Genomic DNA, 20964 nt, shown 5'->3' on the forward strand with positions numbered 1-20964 from the left:
TCCCAACGCCATGTACCTTCTCTTGACACATTGTCCAGCAAAACACCTAATAATATACTTATGATTGCATGCCTCAAAATGAAGGCATCCTCCATACACATGTCTTCCCTTCATGTAAAAACCCAACGAACCTACAAATGGTCAAAATTACTCCTGAATGAGATAACAAGACATGGTCGATTATCTTTGTTAATGTCTTCAGAGGCAGCCATCTTTGAAGTATAACGTCACACGGGGCATGCACCACAATAGTAGGCATAAACAAAATATCACAGGCAGTAATTTTTTCCCCTTAATATGCCGGAATGTCAAGTATAGTGTAAAATATAGCTTATAATCCTTGCAGAAAAGGTTAGGGAATTCTTTCACTGGATATATGTACTCTTTGCAACATCTTAATTGACCGCCCTGAAAATATTCAAAGTCCTGAATTCGTAAATGTGGCAACAAAGCGCTTCAAAGGCCACAAATAGTATCCAACTTAGCAAAAGTTTTTCTTTCTAAACGAAAACGCTCTTGTGAATTTCTTTCATTCTTTCACATTCTATGCAGTTAGAAACCCTAAACCAGTAATATAATACAGAATTAAACAAAAATCGTAAATTGGAAATAGAAATGTTGATTTTTTTTAAGACTATTCATTCTGAAATAGGAAATAGGGGAATATATGTTCAGTTGGAAACACTGAACTCGTTCTCCACCACCTGGAGAGAATTGAAATCACATATCAATGCAATGAAGCAAATCTCTCTCGATTTAGGCAAAATTACAGTAAAGATACCAGGTGTATAAGCTTAAATCTGCTGTTTTGTAATCAGAAAAACACATGGTTTGTTCATATAAAGCAACAAGAAATTTATTCAAAGTACTTGCCCTCCCGAGCTACACATTTTGCCCACCTCTCGGGCAATTTGTGGATAACACGCCAAAAAAAGTCCTTCTCTTTCGAGGCAAACCACTCATCAAGCCCTTTTCGGACATCTGCATACGAATCGAAGTGCTGCTTAGCGAGGGCATGGCCCATCGAAGAAAACAGATGGTAGTCGAAAGGGGCCAGGTCTGGTGAATAGGCTGGATGGGGTAGCACCTCCCAGTTGTGTGTCTCCAAGTAGTTTTGGACCAGTCTTGACGTGTGCGATGGGGCGTTGTCATGGAGGAAAATCAGCTTGTCATGTCTTTGTTGATAATCCGGCCTTTTGTCACACAGAGCACGGTGCAATTTGATCAGTTGTTGGTGGTAGCAGTGGGCAGTGACAGTTTCACCATGTTTCAACAGCTCAAAGTAGACTATACCCTGTTCATCCCACCAAACACACAGCATCGTCTTCCGGCCGAAGCAATTTGGTCTCGAGGAAGATGTTGATGGTTGGCCGGGATCAACCCACGATTTCTTGCGTTTAGGATTCTCGAAATATATCCACTTTTCATCGCCAGTTACAATCCAATGCAGGATAGACTTTCTTTCTAGTCTGGGAAGCAAGATTTCGCATGTGTTTTGGCGTCTCTCCAGCTGCCGATTGGTCAATTCATGTGGCACCCATTTTCCGATCTTTTGAACCTTTTCCATGGCACGTAGACGCATGGAAATGGCTGCTTGAGTAACACCCAATTGCTCGGCAAGCATCTCTTGCGTTTGGATATCGTCCTTGTCCAAAAGAGCCTGCAATTGATGGTCATCAACCTTCCTGGGCCGATTTTCACGCTTCTTGTCGCTCAGGTCAAAATTGCCATCTTTGAACCGACGAAACCAATCCCTGCACGTTGTTTCCGAAACAGCACTGTCACCATAGGCCTCCACAAGCATTCGATGCGATTCGGCAGCCGATTTCTTCAAATGGAAGCAGAAAAGCAGAGCTTCCCGCATATGCTCTTTTTCTGGCACAAAACTAGACATGCTTACCACAGGAACACTGTCTGTTGTTGTCTGCACTTGCTGACGATGTGCACTGATTCGTGTTGGCAGATGTCGAACTCATACAAGCACCAGGTATGGCATGCCCATGGTAGCTTCATACACTCACTAACACCATCTATGAGCAAACAGCAGATTTAAGCTTATACACCTGGTAAATTGCACAATACCGGACGATTCTACAAAGTGCATCTTTTCCCTGATCTGTGGCGAAACATGGTTCGTAACTCCGGCAAAATGTTATTTCAACTTAGATCAACTTGTTTTACAGGCTTTCGTGTTAGCGATCCCCTGGAGCAGTTGGTTAAGCGGTCGTCTCGTTTTGCTTTTTTGTCAAAAACGAAACATCATAGGTTGAAATCTCACCCACTCCTGATCATTTATTTTTATTGTTATTTATGTAGTACGAAGTGTTGTAATAATGTAATATAAGATTACATTAAATCACTGTAAATATTTATGCGATCCATACCTCGGAAATGTTTCTACTCATCTTCTTGATTTTTCAGTGATTGGCAGGATTTTTGGCAAGACCTTTCTTTTCATTTAGCTGTCATAAGCTATGTTAACACACATTAAGAATTAATATATTATAAATACATGTCCTTAAACAGCATGTTGTAATCAGTGACAAAGAATAGTCACTCCGGCATCCAACACACATCCCACAAGACAGCGGGAGGTAGTCACTAATTGGTCAGTCTTTGTTGCTGGGTCTTCTAAGTCAAAGTAGAAGCTGACGTGAGTGGAGGTTGAGAGGTGGGGGATGAAGAAGAAGTCCAGTTGGAATGGTAATTTCTTTTACACACTTTTGCTATCCAAGTTATAAGATTGGTTTAGGATAGAGCCTATTACATTAGCCTAAATTACAAACTATATCATGCACATTCCCTAGTCTTTATAGCTGGATATGAATTCGAATATTGCCCTTGTACTGTATCAGACAACAACTATTTTAAACACTGAATGTGCATGGATTGGTCCTACAGAGATCTTGAAATGTACAGTGTGCATAAGTTGATCTACAAAATCCCTCACCAATTTGCTTTCCAAGCATGTGTTTATTAAATTTCTCAGACTCTGTTCATGAACTAATATTACTTAGCACTTGTACGTAACTGTCATATTTTACTGTACTTTGGTCTATTACCACGTGAAATTCTCTCTATTTTCCTTTACTTACTTAACCCTTGCACATATTCTTGAAAGATTCAGAACTGTCGTTTATCCACAAGTTGAATAGATATGCTTTGACAGACATCAAACAATCGTGAGGTTTACGAGGAAAATTAAGTTATGAAACTTTCTACACAATTGATCAAAAGTATTTCAAATAAACGTAAATTAGTAATATACGCCAAAGAGAAAGAACAGTTATTTGAGAACAATCTACACAATATTTTAGTCCAAGTTAATTACAAGGAAAAAATGTATGGACAAGTTCAAAACACGGGATTTTTACACAATTTACAAAATATGACAAAACACCAATAGACGTCATCATCTTTCCTTTCATCGTTTCTCGATTTATTCTGAATTCTTTTACTCATGAAAATTGCCATGAATTGTGAATTGGTTTCTTCAAACTGGTAGCTAATCATAACATGACCTACCTGGAGGAAAGGTAGTGTGCTTGATTCTCACGAGGGAGGTTGTAGGTTTGATTCTCCACCTAGGCAGGATTTTTATCAGGAGTTTATCGTTGGATGAAAAGTTTATCCACAATGCTAAGAAGTTAAGATTGGTCTCTGTATTTCACGAGGTGAAAGGAAATAGTAAGAGAAAGTTGTTTCGGTGATAGGAGGAAGTCACATGCCACGTGGAATGCGCAGAATTAAGTTACGTAGAGCTAAGTCTGTAATGGTGGTATCGAATATTGCAAAGTTAGTGGGGAAGGTTTGTTATATCTGATACTCGTACTTCTGTTCAAAGAAGACAAACATTTTAGATACAAAGGCAGTGACGAATTAACGATCATTATGAGGTTTTGATTTTTTTGTTTGTCACTCACTACATAAATACTTATTAGTAGTTTCTTATCGAATCGGCCTCCGTCACAATAACCTTTTACTTATGTTAATTGGCGATTTACTATTATTTTTAGACGCATGGTAAGATGGTTATGAGGGGATTGCCAAAAGTCATTACGAAGGAACGGACATAAAATTACCAATCTTAGCAATTTGAACTCACTAAACGCTCTCCTTCGTTACAGTAATGCACTACATCACTACTTAACATAACTGTATATGTTTGTTTTAGTATATCGAAATCAAATAATCAATATTTTAGGTGTCAGTAAGGAACAAACAATACATAACTTAAATAACATTGCATTTTGCATCCTGAATACATATATGTGATTTGTGATTTAATCATGATCTGTGTGTTAATACAACATATGAACAATAACTAAAAAAAAGTTTTAACTTAAAAACTGGAAATCTGCAACTTCTAAGGGGAAATATGCGCAGAAGGGACGTCCCTCAAGTGTGCATCAGATTCATTTTTTAAATATTCTAATATCAACGGTCTCTGTTCAGCAAAAAAAAAATATGAGGAGAGGGTGGGATTTGAACCCATGACCTTTCATGCTTGACGAAAAATAAGGAAAACAGGGTGTAACCAACTGCTCTACATTAACTTCATGACTTGATACCCTTAAAAACATGTTGACGTTTATGAAGACTCCCACCTTTCTGTGTTCCAAGCACATTTTCTCGACAAGTCGTTAAAAATATTATTTTTTGAGAACAGTTCGATATTATGCAAGCTATTGTAAATAAAATGTTGCATAAACTTCTCACAAATTTGCTTCTTTCTGCACAAACTTGATGGCGATATCCTCCAGGTGGAGATAAACTGCATTCAGTGTTTCAAACCCCTCTAATTTCAAGTCTAGCAAGCAGAATCGTAAAAATTCCTCAAGGTTATTTTTCCAATTTATTATTTCTGTTTGATTGTGTATAATAATAGCGGTTTATAGTTTCTAAGTTCATGGAAAGTGCAAAATTGAAAACCTCTCACCGCAGCATTTTTCGTCTAGTGGAAGGACCAACTCAAAGTTGGCTACTCTCACTTGGAGCTGAAGTGCAATGTTGCTAAGTTTACGAATTCGGGATGTTGCGAAGTTGTCAAATAAGATGTTGCGAAGTGTACATAACAGTGCAAGATATGAAAAAACTAAGAATATTTTTTGTTCAGTTTTCAATTCTGAACAAAATATGTATCTATGAAAAATTGTCAAAAACCAATTTTAAAGGAGTTATGATCAATTTCTGTGCATGAAGTGACACCCATCTTGAATTTATGAGCCCCTAGAAAACTTGGGCCCGTTATGCCAGATGTCTACCCAATATTTTTTTGCTTTCTTTAGTCATGCCCTAAGAGGATCAAAAGAGAAAACTCGTCCACCTCAAAATTTTTGCAGGACTTAAGGCCAGAGACCAGATTAGTCGTCGTAAGTTTCCATGACCGGGTTATGCCACACATTCGTAGCTCCCCAATTTCATTCACGATGGCGGGTGACCACAGTTCCCATACACAGGCAGAAATGTCTGGAGAAATGTTGTTCAGCTTCCCCCAGGAAACTCAAACCTGTGTGCATACTGCAGCCAGAACACAAAGCATGATACCTTAGACCGCACGACCACGGTGTGGGAAGTGAAGCTTGATGCTGATAGTAATTTTCGACTTGTTTGTTAGGTTAGGAGTGCTAAGTTTGGTGGCATTATCATTTGGACATATGTTTTCGCTATTTAGTATGCATACTTTACAACTGTTTTTTTTATGATTCAAGTTATGGTTCAAGTTGTCTGAAATAGCAGTTGGTTTAGTTACGCAGGCCATGCTTTGGGATAAAATATCTCTGTTACTTGTGGTTTACACACCTTGATATAAATTTGATATTATGTAAAACCCCAAAAATCTATTGATTAGCACTCCAGTGGTTACATAGAAAAAACTTCAATCATTGATCACATGGACCACTATTGTGATCCATAGAATATTATCATTTTTACTCATTATTGGTCAAAATTTCTGCAGTTTCATACAAGAATGTCCTTTTCAAATTATTCTGGTCACTTAACAAGAATTCGTAAGTTAATGCACACAACACATTACAGCAGGGAGGAAATTCTAAATCTAGTGCATTACATTTGGATGTGATGAAACCAAATGAAAATACATATCTTAGAATCTTACTTCTATTATTTCCTTTCCCAAAAAATTCATAAAACAGGTTTTTGGTGATCTGAACACAACCATTCATAACAGATTTTAGAAACACTTACTTATTTATATGGAAGTACGGTAACGGTTCTAATTGTTTTATGATTTCTCCTAGCACAAAGACTAATTATCGTAGAATTTTGGAAATCATTGTTACACGAAATTTGAACCTTTCTTAAAGTAATGAGCACTGTTAGACTCGAAAAAAGTTATTTATGTGGTAACAGTTTGATATAGGCAAAACACATTTCTTCAATTTTACAGGAGAAAGTACTTACGGAACTGAGTTTCTGTAGACTTTTAAAAGGTCGTGGAAGTGTTTTCTCCCTTCATTCAATTTATTTGGCCTGTAAAACACGTATTTTTCGACATTAATGTCTCTGTGATGCACAAAAGCTCTTGCTTCCATTACCTGTCAGTGTTTCCAACGACGCCATTGTTTTCCCACAACATGACAATTTTAACTGTTTGCCTAACCTAACCTTGCTGTGAATGGTTCATGGGGCTATTTATGAATGGTTTGTGGGGCTATCCGTAAATGGTGTGTGGGGCTATGCATGCATGGTTCGTGGGGTTTTGGAACCTGGAAAAAAATACAAAATCTGTAACACGAAAGTAGGAATTTTTTGGTTAAGATGGTTTGAAACACTGCATACCCCACAGAAATAAGACAGCGCTAGTCAAGATTTGCCTGCCATATTGCGTGTAACGGAAGCGAAAAAGCAAAGAACAATAAATACTCGTAATGTGAAAAATTACAATTATGGTAAAATTTTAGTATGCCCGAAACGTACTTCTTCAATTTTACAGGAGAAAGTAGTTACCGAACTGACTTTCCGTACACTTTTGAAAGGTCGTGGAAGTATCTTTTCCCATCGCTTCATTTATTTTGTATTTTTGAAAATTAAAGTCTCTCCAATGCACGAAAGCTGTTGCCTCTATGTCCTTCCACTACGTGAATCAAATGTTGCGTGCGTTCGATGATGTAACCCCCGGTCAGTGTTTCCAACCACACCGTTGTTTTCCAAGAACATGACAATTTTACTATGTTTGCTTAACCTAACCGAACCTTGCTGTGCATGGTTCGTGGGGCTATCTGGGTAACGGTTCCGATTGTTTCATGATTTCACTTAGCACAAAGACTAATTATCGTAGAATTTTGGAAATGATTGTCACACGAAATTTGAACCTTCCTTAAAGTAATGAGCACTGTTTGGACTCGAAAAAAAGTTATGGTAAAACTATCAAAGCCGGGAAATGTCTGTAACTCATTTATTCTGTAATTGTTGACATTCGTACTTACCTATTATGCATTGCAAAAGATTGTTTAACAAGGGATTTCGCTTTTTTTTAACGAAATTAGTATCGATTGTCGACATATCGAGTAATTATTTTTCGTTCTTTTCACACTTCCTGAACACGCAAAATGGCAGGCAAATCTTAACTAGCATTATGTTTCAAACGGCAAAGCAGTCTTTCAACCTTCTCATTTATTCTGTAATTCTTGACATTCCTACTTACCTATTATGCATTGCGAAAGATTGTTTAACAAGGGATTTCGCTTTTTTTTTAAGGAAATTAGTATCTATTGTCAACACATCGAGTAATTAATGTTCGTTCTTTTCTCGCTTCCTGAACACGCAAAATGACGGTAAAATCTTGACTAGTGTTGTGTTTCAAACGACAAAGCAGTGTTTCAACCTTCTTAACAGAAAAATTCCCACATAGCCCCAAAAACCATTCCCGCAAAGCCCCAAAAACCATTCTGGATCATATAACCATCCACGAATAGCCCCCCGCACCATCACAGTAAGGTTAGGTTAGGTTGATTTAGGTTAGCCAATATAGTGAAAAAAACTGTGTGTTTGGAAACACTTACCGGAGATTACGTCATCGGATGCTCGCAACATCCCGTTCAAGTACATGGATGGAAATGCAAGCAACAGGTTTCGTGCATCGGACGGACATAGAAAAATACATGATTTAGGGGCCAAATACATTGAAAAATGCGAGAGAACACTTCTACGACCTTCCAAAATTACACAGAAAATCAATTCCGTAAGTACTTTCTCCTGTAAATTTGAAGCAATCCATTTCCTGGCTATGACATTTTTACCAAAGTTATTTATTAAAAAAAAAAAACAACTTGAAAATTACCTTACGCACTTCTCATGGATAAGATATTCTCCGTCGAGAAGCGACAGTAAATATCGTAAAGCGAGGGAATGAATGTAGGAATAAATCGGAACCTTAGTAGAATGCCTTTAGGGACCTTATGTTAATGGTAAGGGAACCAAACAGTACTACTTTACTATACCGGAGACACCTATCAATGATTTACGTCGCAATTTTTTACATTGCTAACGTACTATTCTGCATTGCAGAACATTTCTTTAGGTGATATAATGAATTTCTAACGAAAATAATGTATATTTCTTACATTAATGAGTACTTACTGTTGTTGGTACTATTATCGTATGAGGGAAACACCTACGAATCATATATTTCGGACTTCTTTACATTGCTAACGTAATATTTTGGAATGCGGAACATTTCTTAAGGTGAAATAATGCATTTCTAACTAAGATAATGTCTATTTCTTCTATTTACGAGTACTTACTGTTACTTGTTGTTTCGAATCTGTAACACATTATGGCCGTGATAGCGTACTGGTTTAGGGGGCGTTCTGAGAGTGTTTTGTCGATTTATGCAGTGTTGCAACCTCGTTCACCGGAAAATATCTACTTTCGTGCCCGGATTTGAAATTATGCTAATACATCGCAAACCATTGATGTTAGCCTCACAAACCATTGACGTTAGCCCCAAAAACCATTCACATTAGCCCCAAAAACCATTTTCCGTAAGGTTAGGTTAGGTTAATTTAGGTTAGCAAGCATAGTTAAAAAAAAATTGAAAATACTCGACACATCATGTTCTAGTGGAGACACGGCGAAGCTGAAACACTGGCTACGGGGTTGCATCATCTTAACACACGGAATATTGCACTCTCGTGCAGAAAGCAAATGGCGGGAGCAGAAACAGCGTGTTGGACAGAGATTTTCGCAGAAAACAACACGCATTCACATTAAAATGGATCAAATCTACATTCAGGAACTTCCACAACGCTAAAGAAAATGATTTCCGTAAGTACTTTCTCCTGTAAATTTGAAGAAATCCGTTTCCCTCATACGATAATGTTACCGTTTGTTGGAAATAAGGAACAACAGTAAGTACTCGTTAATGTAAGAAATAGACATTATTTTTGTCAGAAATTCATTATTTCATCTAAAGAAATGTTCCGCAATGCAGAATAGTACATTAGCAATGTAAAAAAATTCTGCATTGCGGAACATTTCTTTAGATGAAATAATGAATTTCTGACGAAAATAATGTCTATTTCTTACATTTACGAGTACTTACTTTTGTTCCTTATTTCCAACAAACCATCCACGGGTAGCCTCAAAAACCATTGACGTTAGCCAAAAAAATCACGATAGCCCCACAAACCATCACGGGGATGAGGTATGCCTACTATTGGTGAGCCCAACTTAAGAGTTCAGTATGGGGCTTATGGGGACAGTGTTGCCGCATGGTGCGCAGTGGAAGAAGGCTCCGGCGTGCATCGAACTTCTGCTGTGGTACACGCCGAAACAAAAGTTAGTGATTAACGGAACGGGTACTGTTCAATACAAGAATACAAATCCTTTCGCCATGATTTGATGGGAAGCTGTTCTTTCATGCGGCTGTGGTACAGAGTAATGACGGTCCATGGAGGGAGATTTGCAAATAACTGTTCCTGAATATACTTGTCATACGTCTTGCTGTCCATTTCATCGTGTATGTTGGCCGTGTTTTTTCCCTTTAAGTCCACTTTTTGCACTGAAAGGCTAATCGGGATGGGACCTACAGTTTAAACTGGGATCCGAACCACTATATGCCTCCAAAGGGTATCAAACCAGGACGTTACCACTGTGCCATCAGAGAGGCCTGTTTCACATTTATCGGCACACTGTCTCGTTTGAGACAAAACCGTGTTCATTACCGGCATGCACCAAAGCAAATCTAGAAAGTCTTGTTGTGTCTTTATTGTTTTGTCCCTCTAATCGTTTTGCATGGCAGCAGCTCGACAGTCATAGGCGGGTCTAGATTATTTTTTTTCTGGGACGTGCACAGAATATGCTGTAAGCATTACGTAATATTGGAAATATAATGTGCAGATTTGCAACTTATTCGACACATCAAAGAGTGCCCTTATATCAATGTTGTGCCCAGTGTTTTCGAAGGGGGAGGGGGGTAGTACATATACTTTTTAGTAGCTGGTCCTCATATGCCATCTTCTCCTGCCGTTGATCCTCTTCTTTTAGGAATACTTATCCAAGGAGGAGTTATGACCAGCATATACGCCCATTGGACATGTCACGTCATTCACATCAATATAATTGCAAGGGTTCGTTCTAGGTGTAATTTGTGGTCAGATGAACTAATCGGAACTGAGCCTTCAATGTATAATTCATCGTAGAATGTACCTCCTCCAGGAAACTGAACCCAGGGTCCTTTGATAATAAGGGGATAGCATTAGCAGAATTTCCGTCGTCGCATTATAATCAAGTGATCCAGGGTTCGATACCTGCTGGAGGCACATAGTACTTCGTATCTCACATAAAACTGTAGGCCCAGTCCCAACTAACCTATCTGCGCATAAAATTGGACTTAAAACTCAATCAATCAATTATTAGTAGAGGTGTGAAATAAAAGGAGTTCTATTGTATTTTTACTCATATGAAGGATAATTACAGAAACGAGACTGACATTCTTTTAACTATCTAGGGGCCGGTTGTATAAACATCGCTAACTGGAGATCAGATTTGATCTACGATCCGGTAGTGAACTAAGTTCAAGCTTCTATCATGTTGTATAAAGCTAACTGTCGATTTGTCGATCTTAGATCAAATCCTGATCTTGGGTCAAAGAAATACGTTTGGCAACGTGGCAAATCCAGACATGTCGCTAGTGTGCGTGTGATGTTGCCAATTGTCCAACACTGAACAGTAAACATTTTAAAGTCGGTTTCAGAAAATGCATGTATTTAATATTTGAATAAAGAATAAATCTGAGGTGCTGGACGTACTAAATATTCGAACATGTTGCAAATTTAGTAAAATCACTTAAATTAGATACTAAACTGCCATTTATTGCTTGTGCGAGTTCCACGTGGATGATTTGTCATTGACAACGAAAACAGCTATGGGTTCTCGGTTGCAAAGGGGAGAAGAATATGCTTGCATAAATAGAATTTTGTACAGAAATCTGAATTTCTTTTTAATGCTAAAAAGAGATATAACAACTTTCTTATACTCGGATTTGGAGCTATTGTTCATGTAAGGAGATGTTTATTATATTTATTTTGTTATTACACAACATGTTACAGGTGGACCATTAGTTCCTGTAAGTAATATACGGAATTTTCCTTGCACTTGAATAGCCTACGTTGTGAAATGTAAAATGTGTTTGCGTTTTCCCGAATGGAAAGAAATGTTGAAACAACAGTGGCGCTTGTCCTCTCGGATGTAAATTATGCACAAAATAAATAATATTCAAAATAAAATATGTGTAATTTATATATCGGGAGGAGAGAAAGCTTTACCAACTAAAATGCAACGTGCTCGGTTCATAAAGCAGTAGATATATACACTACAACCAAAGTTACATGATCTGTTCCATTCTGCGGACAATATTCAATTGCAATAACACTTGGCTGGATGCAGTAAAGCGAAATGGTGATATTTTTATTCTCCCTCTTCATCCCAACGCAAGTTTTACAATGATATCATATCAACAAGAAAATGTAGCGGGTCTATTTTCGGTTTGTATCAACACTCGATTGTTCTCAAGTTACTTTTCTCTGATCGTGCAATTAAACAATGTTAGAATATGCTCTTGCAGTCATTGAAGGCAAATTTCAAGGAAAAAATACATGGTATTTCAAACAGTAAATAACAATGACACACGATATATGGAAAGAAATAAAAAATAAAGAAATATTTATCATTGTTCACCTCGTTGTGCATGCTTCTTCTTTATTATTATGGAAACAGGATTTTACGAATTGATTCTCCCGTCTTGCCGCATACGTTCACTTGCAACACATTTTACAAGCAAATATTCGTTAGTACAGCCATGTTACAACAGCTGAACTATGGTCAATGTCTGCTGATCGGAGAAAAATCGCGGATCAACTTTGATCGCAGATCGCAGGGACTGAATCTCAGTTCAACTTTTATACAACACAAAATCAGAGTTCAGCGTAACTGCAGATCAATTTTACTGGCTAATCGAGGATCAACTGTTTTACCCGTATACAATCGGGCCTAGGAAAAATAGCTCGATCATTTTTTTTATCTTTTAATATAACGCTCTCAATACTTTTCATAATACTTAGTCATCATTTTGGGAGGAGCAAGTGAACCTCCTCCCGAAAAATCCGGCAATGTATTATATACAATATGCCTGGGAAGTTTCGCCGCACATCGCCTCCTATTAAAGTCATATTCGAAGTCGTTGGATTTTGCGTACCTCTTGACGTTTTTTCTGCTCGTTTGGTGTTGCAAGAGGACCTTTAATCGCTTCGCAATTAATTTTGTAAACAGTTTTGAACGAAATTCCAGTAGTTTCAGAATTTTCGCTTGCAGTCCAACTAACACTTTTACCGGGATTTTTCTGCTTGAAGTATATTTATATTTATTACAATTTGTCTCTCTTTACTTGTAAAACTCTGGACACTTTTATGCTTGATAATACTACCCCTTGCCATTTTGCTGTTGTAGAATAATTATAATAATAAATTCCTTCAAGAAATACCCAAAATGAGAAAGCGTGTACGCAAACAACAAACCACTTGACCCCCGACAGGAGCCACCTATTCAGGAACTTTTGCCTGGCCATTCCCCGCCCCCTTCCCTCTTCCCAACACGTGTTTGCAGCAAGTGGCAACCATCGGACGGCTGTTAGTTTTAACTCCCCAAATCGCGGTAAACACAAGAAAGGAAAACGTCTTTTTTTGATGGTCCGAATTGCAAAAGAAGGTGTAAACCATCAAAGCCTTACATTTCCTCTGGTTTTTGCTTATTTATTATTTTCTCTTTGAATGATAACGACTTTTGTTTCTGACAGAAACACACTTGTTTAGGGGTGGTGATCTCAAAAGTAAAAGCCCATAAGGGCCCATACTGAACTCTTAACTTGGGCTCCACTATAGGTTAGGTTAGGTTCCATTAGCACTCCTTTCGTTCAATTTAGCATATACGGACAATACGAGAGCGTATTGTGTTCTCGTGCAGACAGCAGACAGCAATAGCGCATCGGAAATAGATTTTCGTAGAAAACCACATGCATTCGCATTAAAATGGATCAAAACTACATTCCCGAACATCAACAACGCTACAGAAAATGATTTGCAGGTAAATGTCTGTTATATCGGAGACACATTTCTTCATTTTTACAGAAGAAACTACTTACAGAAATGAGTTTCTGTAGTATTTTGAAAGTTCGTAGAGGTATTTTCTCATCGTAGAATGATGCACAACAAGAAATAAGCACTTTTGATATAATAAACTTGCATTTTGTGCAAAGCGACAACATTATGCCGTTGTTTCCATTATGTACCTGCAGATGGTGCGAACGTCGAAAGTCACGCGGTCTTGCCAGTGTTTCCAAACATGCTTTTTTTTTACCAGATTTTTTTTTTTTAACCTAACCTTGCCGGAAATGGTTCATGGGGCTATCGGGAATGGTCTTTGGGCTATCCGTCAATGGTTTGTGATGACATAATGAACACGAAAGTAGGTATATATACCCACTACAAATCGACAAAACACAAGCAAGACGTGCGATGATCCACAGCTGTGTGCGCCATGTTGTATGTTCCGCAACGGAAAAAAGGACCCAAAAGAATTACTCGTAATGTGGAAAATCGAAGTTATTTTCATGTAAAAATCATGGTAACATTATCGTATGGGTAAAACGGATTCCTTCAAATTTACAGGAGAAAGTACTTACGGAAATCATTTTCTTGAGCGTTTTGGAAGTTCCTGAATGTAGATTTGATCCATTTTAATGTGAATGCGTGTTGTTTTCTGCGAAAATCTCTGTCCGACATGCTGTTTCTGCTCACGCCATTTGCTTTTTTGCATGAGAGTGCAATGTTCCGTGTGTTAAGATGATGCAACCCCGTAGCCAGTGTTTCAGCCTCGCCGTGTTTTCACTAGAACCACCTGTCGAGTTCGGAATTGTGTTCAGACGTCACAGGAGAGAGGTTAATACAATTTTTCTTTGTATTTATGCTAATGGAACCTAACCTAACAGGCCTCACCTACCACGTAGGCATTCCTCGTCTTTGACGTCAATATTCAAGGTTGCAAGGAAGAGAATTAACGAATTACGAAAGAAAGATGGTTCCGACCCGAATGGGTGTCACTTATCGCACAACACTGTAGCAACATTGTGTTCTGACGTAACAGGAAAGATCTTTCTCATGTTAGGCAATACAAGCTAACGCGTCTCTTAGCGAAAATAATAATTTTTCTTTGTATCTATGCTAATGGAACCTAACCCAACAGGCCTAACCTAACCACGTAGGCATTCCTCGTCTGACGTCAATATTCAAGGTTGCAAGATGGTTGTGCGTAAAGGAAGAGTATTAACCAATTTCGAAAGAAAGATGGTTCCGACCAGAATATGTGTCACTTATCGCACAACACTCTAGCAACATTGTGTTCTGACGTCACAGGAGAGACCTTTTTCATGTTAGGCAATACAAAGGTAACGCGTCTCTTAGCGAAAATATTACTTTTTCTTTGTATGTATGCTAATGGAACCTAACCTAACAGGCCTAACCTAACCACGTAGGCATTCCTCGTCTGACGTTAATATTCAAGGTTGCAAGAGAGTTGTGCGTAAAGGAAGACCATTAACGAATTGCGAAAGAAAGATGGTTCCGAATTGCTGTGTATGGACAATGAACGTGGTAAATCGCAAGGTTATTTTACAAGTTCTACACGTAAATGCGACGTATTAGCATAATTTCAAATAGGGGCACGAAAGTAGATATTTTCCGGTGAACGAGGTTGCACCACTGCATAAATCGACAACACACTCTCAGAACGCCCCCTAAACCAGTATGCTATCACGGCCATAATGTGTTACAGATTCGAAACAACAAGTAACAGTAAGTACTCGTAAATAGAGAAAATAAACATTATCTTAGTTAGAAATGCATTATTTCGCCTTAAGAAATGTTCCGCAACGCGTTAGCAATGTAAAGAAGTCCGAAATATATGATTCGTAGGTGTTTCACCCATACGATAATAGTACCAAAATCATAATGGCACCTTCAACTATGTTCCCCAATACACAATTGGTTAAGTACGAACCATTTAAAACTGAAAATGGTAAAAATTTACTATCCTTCGGACACCCCTATTTTTTTCGTTTCGTCAATTTTTGACGTTCTTACTTATGTATGTGCTTCGCGGAACATTCCTGAAGGTGTATTAACGTTGTTTTCATGAAATTAATTCCAATTTTTCACATTACCAGTACGTCTTGCCTCAAACATAATATGCCGAGTACACCTTCCTACATAATCACGCGTCGTGCTTGTGTTTTGTCAAATTTTTGACATTCGTACTTACGTATCTGCCTCGCGGAACATTCCTGAAGGTTTATTGACGTTGCTTTGATCAAACTAATAGCAATTTTTCACATTACGAGTACTTCTTTCTCCTACCTTTCCGTTTGCTTCACACACAATATGGCGCGGATACCGTCGTAAATAATGACGCGTCGGGATGACACATCGGCCTTCTCTTTTCTCGATTTTCAATTGTCATGCAGTGTTTCAACCTTCGGAACCCAAGAAATGCCCGACAACAAATTTTAAGGAGCGATTTTACAATACCGGGAATTTCTTCATTTTGTTTGAAATTCGGTATACTCACCAATTTTGGCCCCGTAATCACGTATCTGCAGTTAAAATTTCGCGCTCACACGTGGAAATAGCAAAATAATCTCAATTAAGTTCGTATTTCCACACCCTCGATTTCCGAATTTCCCGCCGGTTCCGGGCTCCGCCCCTGGGGTAATCGACTTACCGCCCCCAACCGCTATCGCGGCCCCGCCTGTTTCTATAGACTCCCTGTTAAGGGCATGTTAGAAATTGGCCAGATTCACCTGCCCCCAAATAAGCGCCAGCAGTTAAAATTTGGCGCTCACACGTGCAAATAGCAAAATAATCTCAATTAAGTTCGTATTTCCACATCCTCGATTTCCGAATTTCCCGCCGGTTCCGGGCTCCGCCCCTGGGGTAATCGACTTACCGCCCCCAACCGCTATCGCGGCCCCGCCTCCGCTCCGCTCCGCTCCGGCTACCCGCCTGTTTCTATAGACTCCCTGTTAAGGGCATGTTAGAAATTGGCCAGATTCACCTGCCCCCAAATAAGCGCCAGCAGTTAAAATTTGGCGCTCACACGTGCAAATAGCAAAATAATCTCAATTAAGTTTGTATTTCCACATCCTCGATTTCCGAATTTCCCGCCGGTTCCGGGCTCCGCCCCTGGGGTAATCGACTTACCGCCCCCAACCGCTATCGCGGCCCCGCCTGTTTCTATAGACTCCCTGTGAAGGGCATGTTAGAAATTGGCCAGATTCACCTGCCCCCAAATAAGCGCCAGCAGTTAAAATTTGGCGCTCACACGTGCAAATAGCAAAATAATCTCAATTAAGTTCGTATTTCCACATCCTCGATTTCCGAATTTCCCGCCGGTTCCGGGCTCCGCCCCTGGGGTAATCGACTTACCGCCCCCAACCGCTATCGCGGCCCCGCCTCCGCTCCGCTCCGGCTACCCGCCTGTTTCTATAGACTCCCTGTTAAGGGCATGTTAGAAATTGGCCAGATTCACCTGCCCCCAAATAAGCGCCAGCAGTTAAAATTTGGCGCTCACACGTGCAAATAGCAAAATAATCTCAATTAAGTTCGTATTTCCACATCCTCGATTTCCGAATTTCCCGCCGGTTCCGGGCTCCGCCCCTGGGGTAATCGACTTACCGCCCCCAACCGCTATCGCGGCCCCGCCTCCGCTCCGCTCCGGCTACCCGCCTGTTTCTATAGACTCCCTGTTAAGGGCATGTTAGAAATTGGCCGGATTCACCTGCCCCCAAATAAACTGCAAATTTATACGTGAGCGCCAAATTTTAAGTGCAGATTCGTGATTACAAGGCCCAAAATCAGAAACTTCACGGAATCCTCCACACCCGGTACAAACTTAATCACACATCCAGCAAACGTCATTCTTCTACCTCCCGTTTCACGTTCTAACGCTAGTCGCAAACGCAGACAGTTCGAAACACTGCATATCAACAAAACACAATCACGACCCGTCATGATAGTCACGACGGTGTACGAAGGTGATGGTGTACGAAGGTGTACGAACGTGATGTTGTCGGAAGATGTACGCGCCAAACGCTATCTCCGTCGGAGAATTAATTTTCAACGAACAACATAAATTTCAACTCTGAAACATTCCCAAATCACACAAAACACCTTCCCGATGTTCGACAATGCTACAAGAACTTATTACGGTAAGTAGTTTCTTCTGTAAAAATAAATAAATGTGTCCGAAGGATAGTAAATTAGTACCCTGAAAATATCCGATAGAAATGTGTCTCCGATATAACAGACATTTACCGATTTGCGCAAGTACTTTCTCCTGTAAATTTGAAGAAATCTGTCTCCGGTATAGTAAAGTGTTACCAACCAAATCTAACCTAACCTAACCTAACCACGAAAGCATATATTGAACAAAACCTTAAGTAATCGTTAAAACTCTGCAGTATGTGTTAACAGACGTACATCGAAAACGAACCACGTAAAAATTGCATTCGTAGCATGATGAAATCGAAATAAAACAAAAGGAACTTGGTCCTCTCCCTTGTACTTAAGATACAAATGAGAATTATACCGGCGCAAGCTGTTTGCGGTACCGTCCTGGGCTAGAATGTACAATATAGAGAAAGTCTCCAATTTCGTTAATTTTCGGTATACTAACTAATTTTGGCCTCCTAATCACTAATCTGTTGTATAAAACCGGGGGTCACTTCTGGAAATTGTATATTTTGATGAAAAATTGTTCGTTAGCACCAAAAACCATCCACGGGTAGCCCCACAAACCATTGACGTTAGCCCCAAAAACCATCCACGGGTAGCCCCACAAACCATTGACGTTAGCCCCAAAAACCATCCACGGGTACCCCCACGAACCATTCACACGAGGTTAGGTTAGGCCTGTTAGGTTAGGTTCCATTAGCACTCATTTCACCCCTACATTCATCGAATAAATAGGGATCGTACTAGAATTGAACATCATAAATCATTTTCTTGTAAAACAACGGCGTGGTTGGACACAATGACAGGATATTACATTTTTGTTCGTAAAACTACGCATATACACCTATATATATAAAAAATTCAATCGGCTTTTTTTCAAATTTTCAGACGTGACCCCCGGTTTCTTTCAACAGATTCGTGATTAGGAGGTCAAAATTAGTTAGTATACCGAAAATTAACAAAATTGGAGACTTTCTCTATATTGTAAATTCGCTCCCCGTCCTGTTCCTCTTTACTGAAATTAATGTCAATATTGTACTTTATACAAATAAACAATGAAAGATAGAGAAAAGCAAACCATGCATTATGCTGAAAGACGTCTTTTGGGTCTGTAAGAAATCTATTGCCAAACTGTGGCCTCGATGTTTTCGTGTCATCTTGAGTATGATCTTCTTTCGACGAAATAGACATTGTCCTTATAATGCGAACCAGAGAAGGGTACAATCTAATCTGTGGATAGAATAAGATCCACGGTCGAAAAGAAATTCTCGCACAACTATAAAATTTTTCGATCATAACCAAACAAAACCAAACTAAACGTGCTTGCTTGAGAAATTTACATTGAAAACACAAACATGTTCGGGTTCTCAATTATTGCACAACACTTGAGCAACCTTGTGTTCTGACGTCACGGGACAGAGCTTTTTAATTTTAGGCTAGATACCTACGTTGTCAGGTTAGGCTAGCTGGGATTAGTTCTCTTAGCCTAAATAATAATTTTTCATTGTATTTATGCAAATGGAACCTAACCTAACAGGCCTAACCTAATCTCGTAGTCATTCCTCGTCAGACGTCACTTATGGGACACTGTATTGAACACCCAGTGTTGCCATGTCCGATTTTTAAAAATCGGGAGATCGCTCCCTGAAAAAACAGGAGATCTGTTTAAAAAACAGAAGAACTAATTAGAGGGGATTAACAACGTTGTAATCAATTGTCAGGAATCTGTAAAACGATTGTTAGTAGTGCAACTTGTGACGTGTTTTATGTTGCACACTACATGTTCATTATTGACAGTTTGGATACGTTATCATATTTGTGAAGTGTTCTGGTGGTGTGTAGTTCATTTGAGCGTGTTTTCTCGGAAAAAATGGGCAGAAAGTGTGACATTTCGCCACGTAAGCAAGGAATGGTTCTTGCTTTGCATATGGATGGTCATTCTCAGAGAGAAATTTGTCGACAACTTCAAATGCATCAATCCACAGTTAGCCGCTGCCTGCAAAAGCAACAAGAACATGGAAAATCATCACTGAGAAGTCACTGTGGCAGAAAGAAAAAGACATCACCTCGACTGGATCGTATGATAAAGGACATGGCACTGAAGAACAGAGGAATGAGTTCACGCCAAATTGCACATAATCGTCAAAATGAGGTGGGAGTTAATCTTACTCATGCTACTGTAGTATCCCGACTAAAGAAACAGGTTGTTTCTAAACACGTCCCACGTAAAAAAACCAGACTAACTGACGCACATGCAAAAGCTAGACGTGAGTTTGTCACACGTTATGGCGCATGGAATGATACAGATTGGGAACATGTGATATTTTCTGATGAAAAACGATTTAAATTGCTGGGGAATGACAGATCAGTTAAACTGTGGATGCGGAAGGGAGAAGAACTTGCAAAATCTTGTATTTTAGAAACTCAAAAGTTTTGTGGCAGTGTTATGATTTGGGCATGTTTCTCTGCAAAAGGGATTGGCAGGATGCATATTTGCACAGGGACAGTTAAGGCTGATCAATATCTGGAAATCCTGAATCGGAAACTTCTACAAACTGCAGGAGATCATTTTTCTGGACAGAATTTGGACTACTTTATTTTTCAAGACGATAATGCAACCTGTCATCGTGCTCAGGTGGTGAATAACTGGTTTCATGATATGAATATTGAAAAACTTGGTGGCCGCCAAACTCTCCAGACATGAATCCTATAGAAAACCTCTGGGCTATGATGTGCAAAAAACTTGGTAATCAGACGTACATGTCAAAAGAGGAACTTATGGCAGCAATTGTACATGTTTGGAATGAAATTGAGGTCGAATATTGTCAAAATCTCATTCATAGCATACCTCGAAGGTTGGAAGCACTTAGGAAGGCCAGGGGTGGCCACACTAAGTACTAGTCAATGTATTTACTTACTATCATTACAAATTGACATATGATGCATTTAAAACCTTTGTTCAATTTTTTTACTTGTAAAAATTGTCTTTGTGCGAAAACGTTCCACAAGCTATATTTGCAATAATTTTGTTATTAGTTCCGTAAAGTGCATTATGTACGTAACTATGACTTAAATAATAAAAATATATTTTACAGATATAGTGTTTTATATAATTGTTAGGAAAACAAATCGACAAGTCGAATAAAATCAATAAAACAAC

General features: G+C 39.0%; 1 protein-coding gene across 1 annotated transcript in view; it reads right to left on the reverse strand.

Moving 5' to 3' along the window:
* The window catches only part of Mettl2 (methyltransferase-like protein), a 52187-nt gene extending 33034 nt beyond the window's left edge, over positions 1–19153 (reverse strand). Inside the window, exon 1 of the mRNA XM_083121644.1 lies at positions 18883–19153. Coding sequence (XP_082977770.1) covers positions 18883–19100 — 218 coding nt within the window. The 5' untranslated portion in view covers positions 19101–19153. The remainder of the gene's footprint in view (positions 1–18882) is intronic.
* Between the last annotated feature and the right edge of the window lie 1811 nt (positions 19154–20964).

Source organism: Lepisma saccharinum, chromosome 4, assembly GCF_977018435.1.
Source record: "Lepisma saccharinum chromosome 4, izLepSacc3.1, whole genome shotgun sequence".
Lineage (NCBI taxonomy): Eukaryota > Metazoa > Arthropoda > Insecta > Zygentoma > Lepismatidae > Lepisma > Lepisma saccharinum.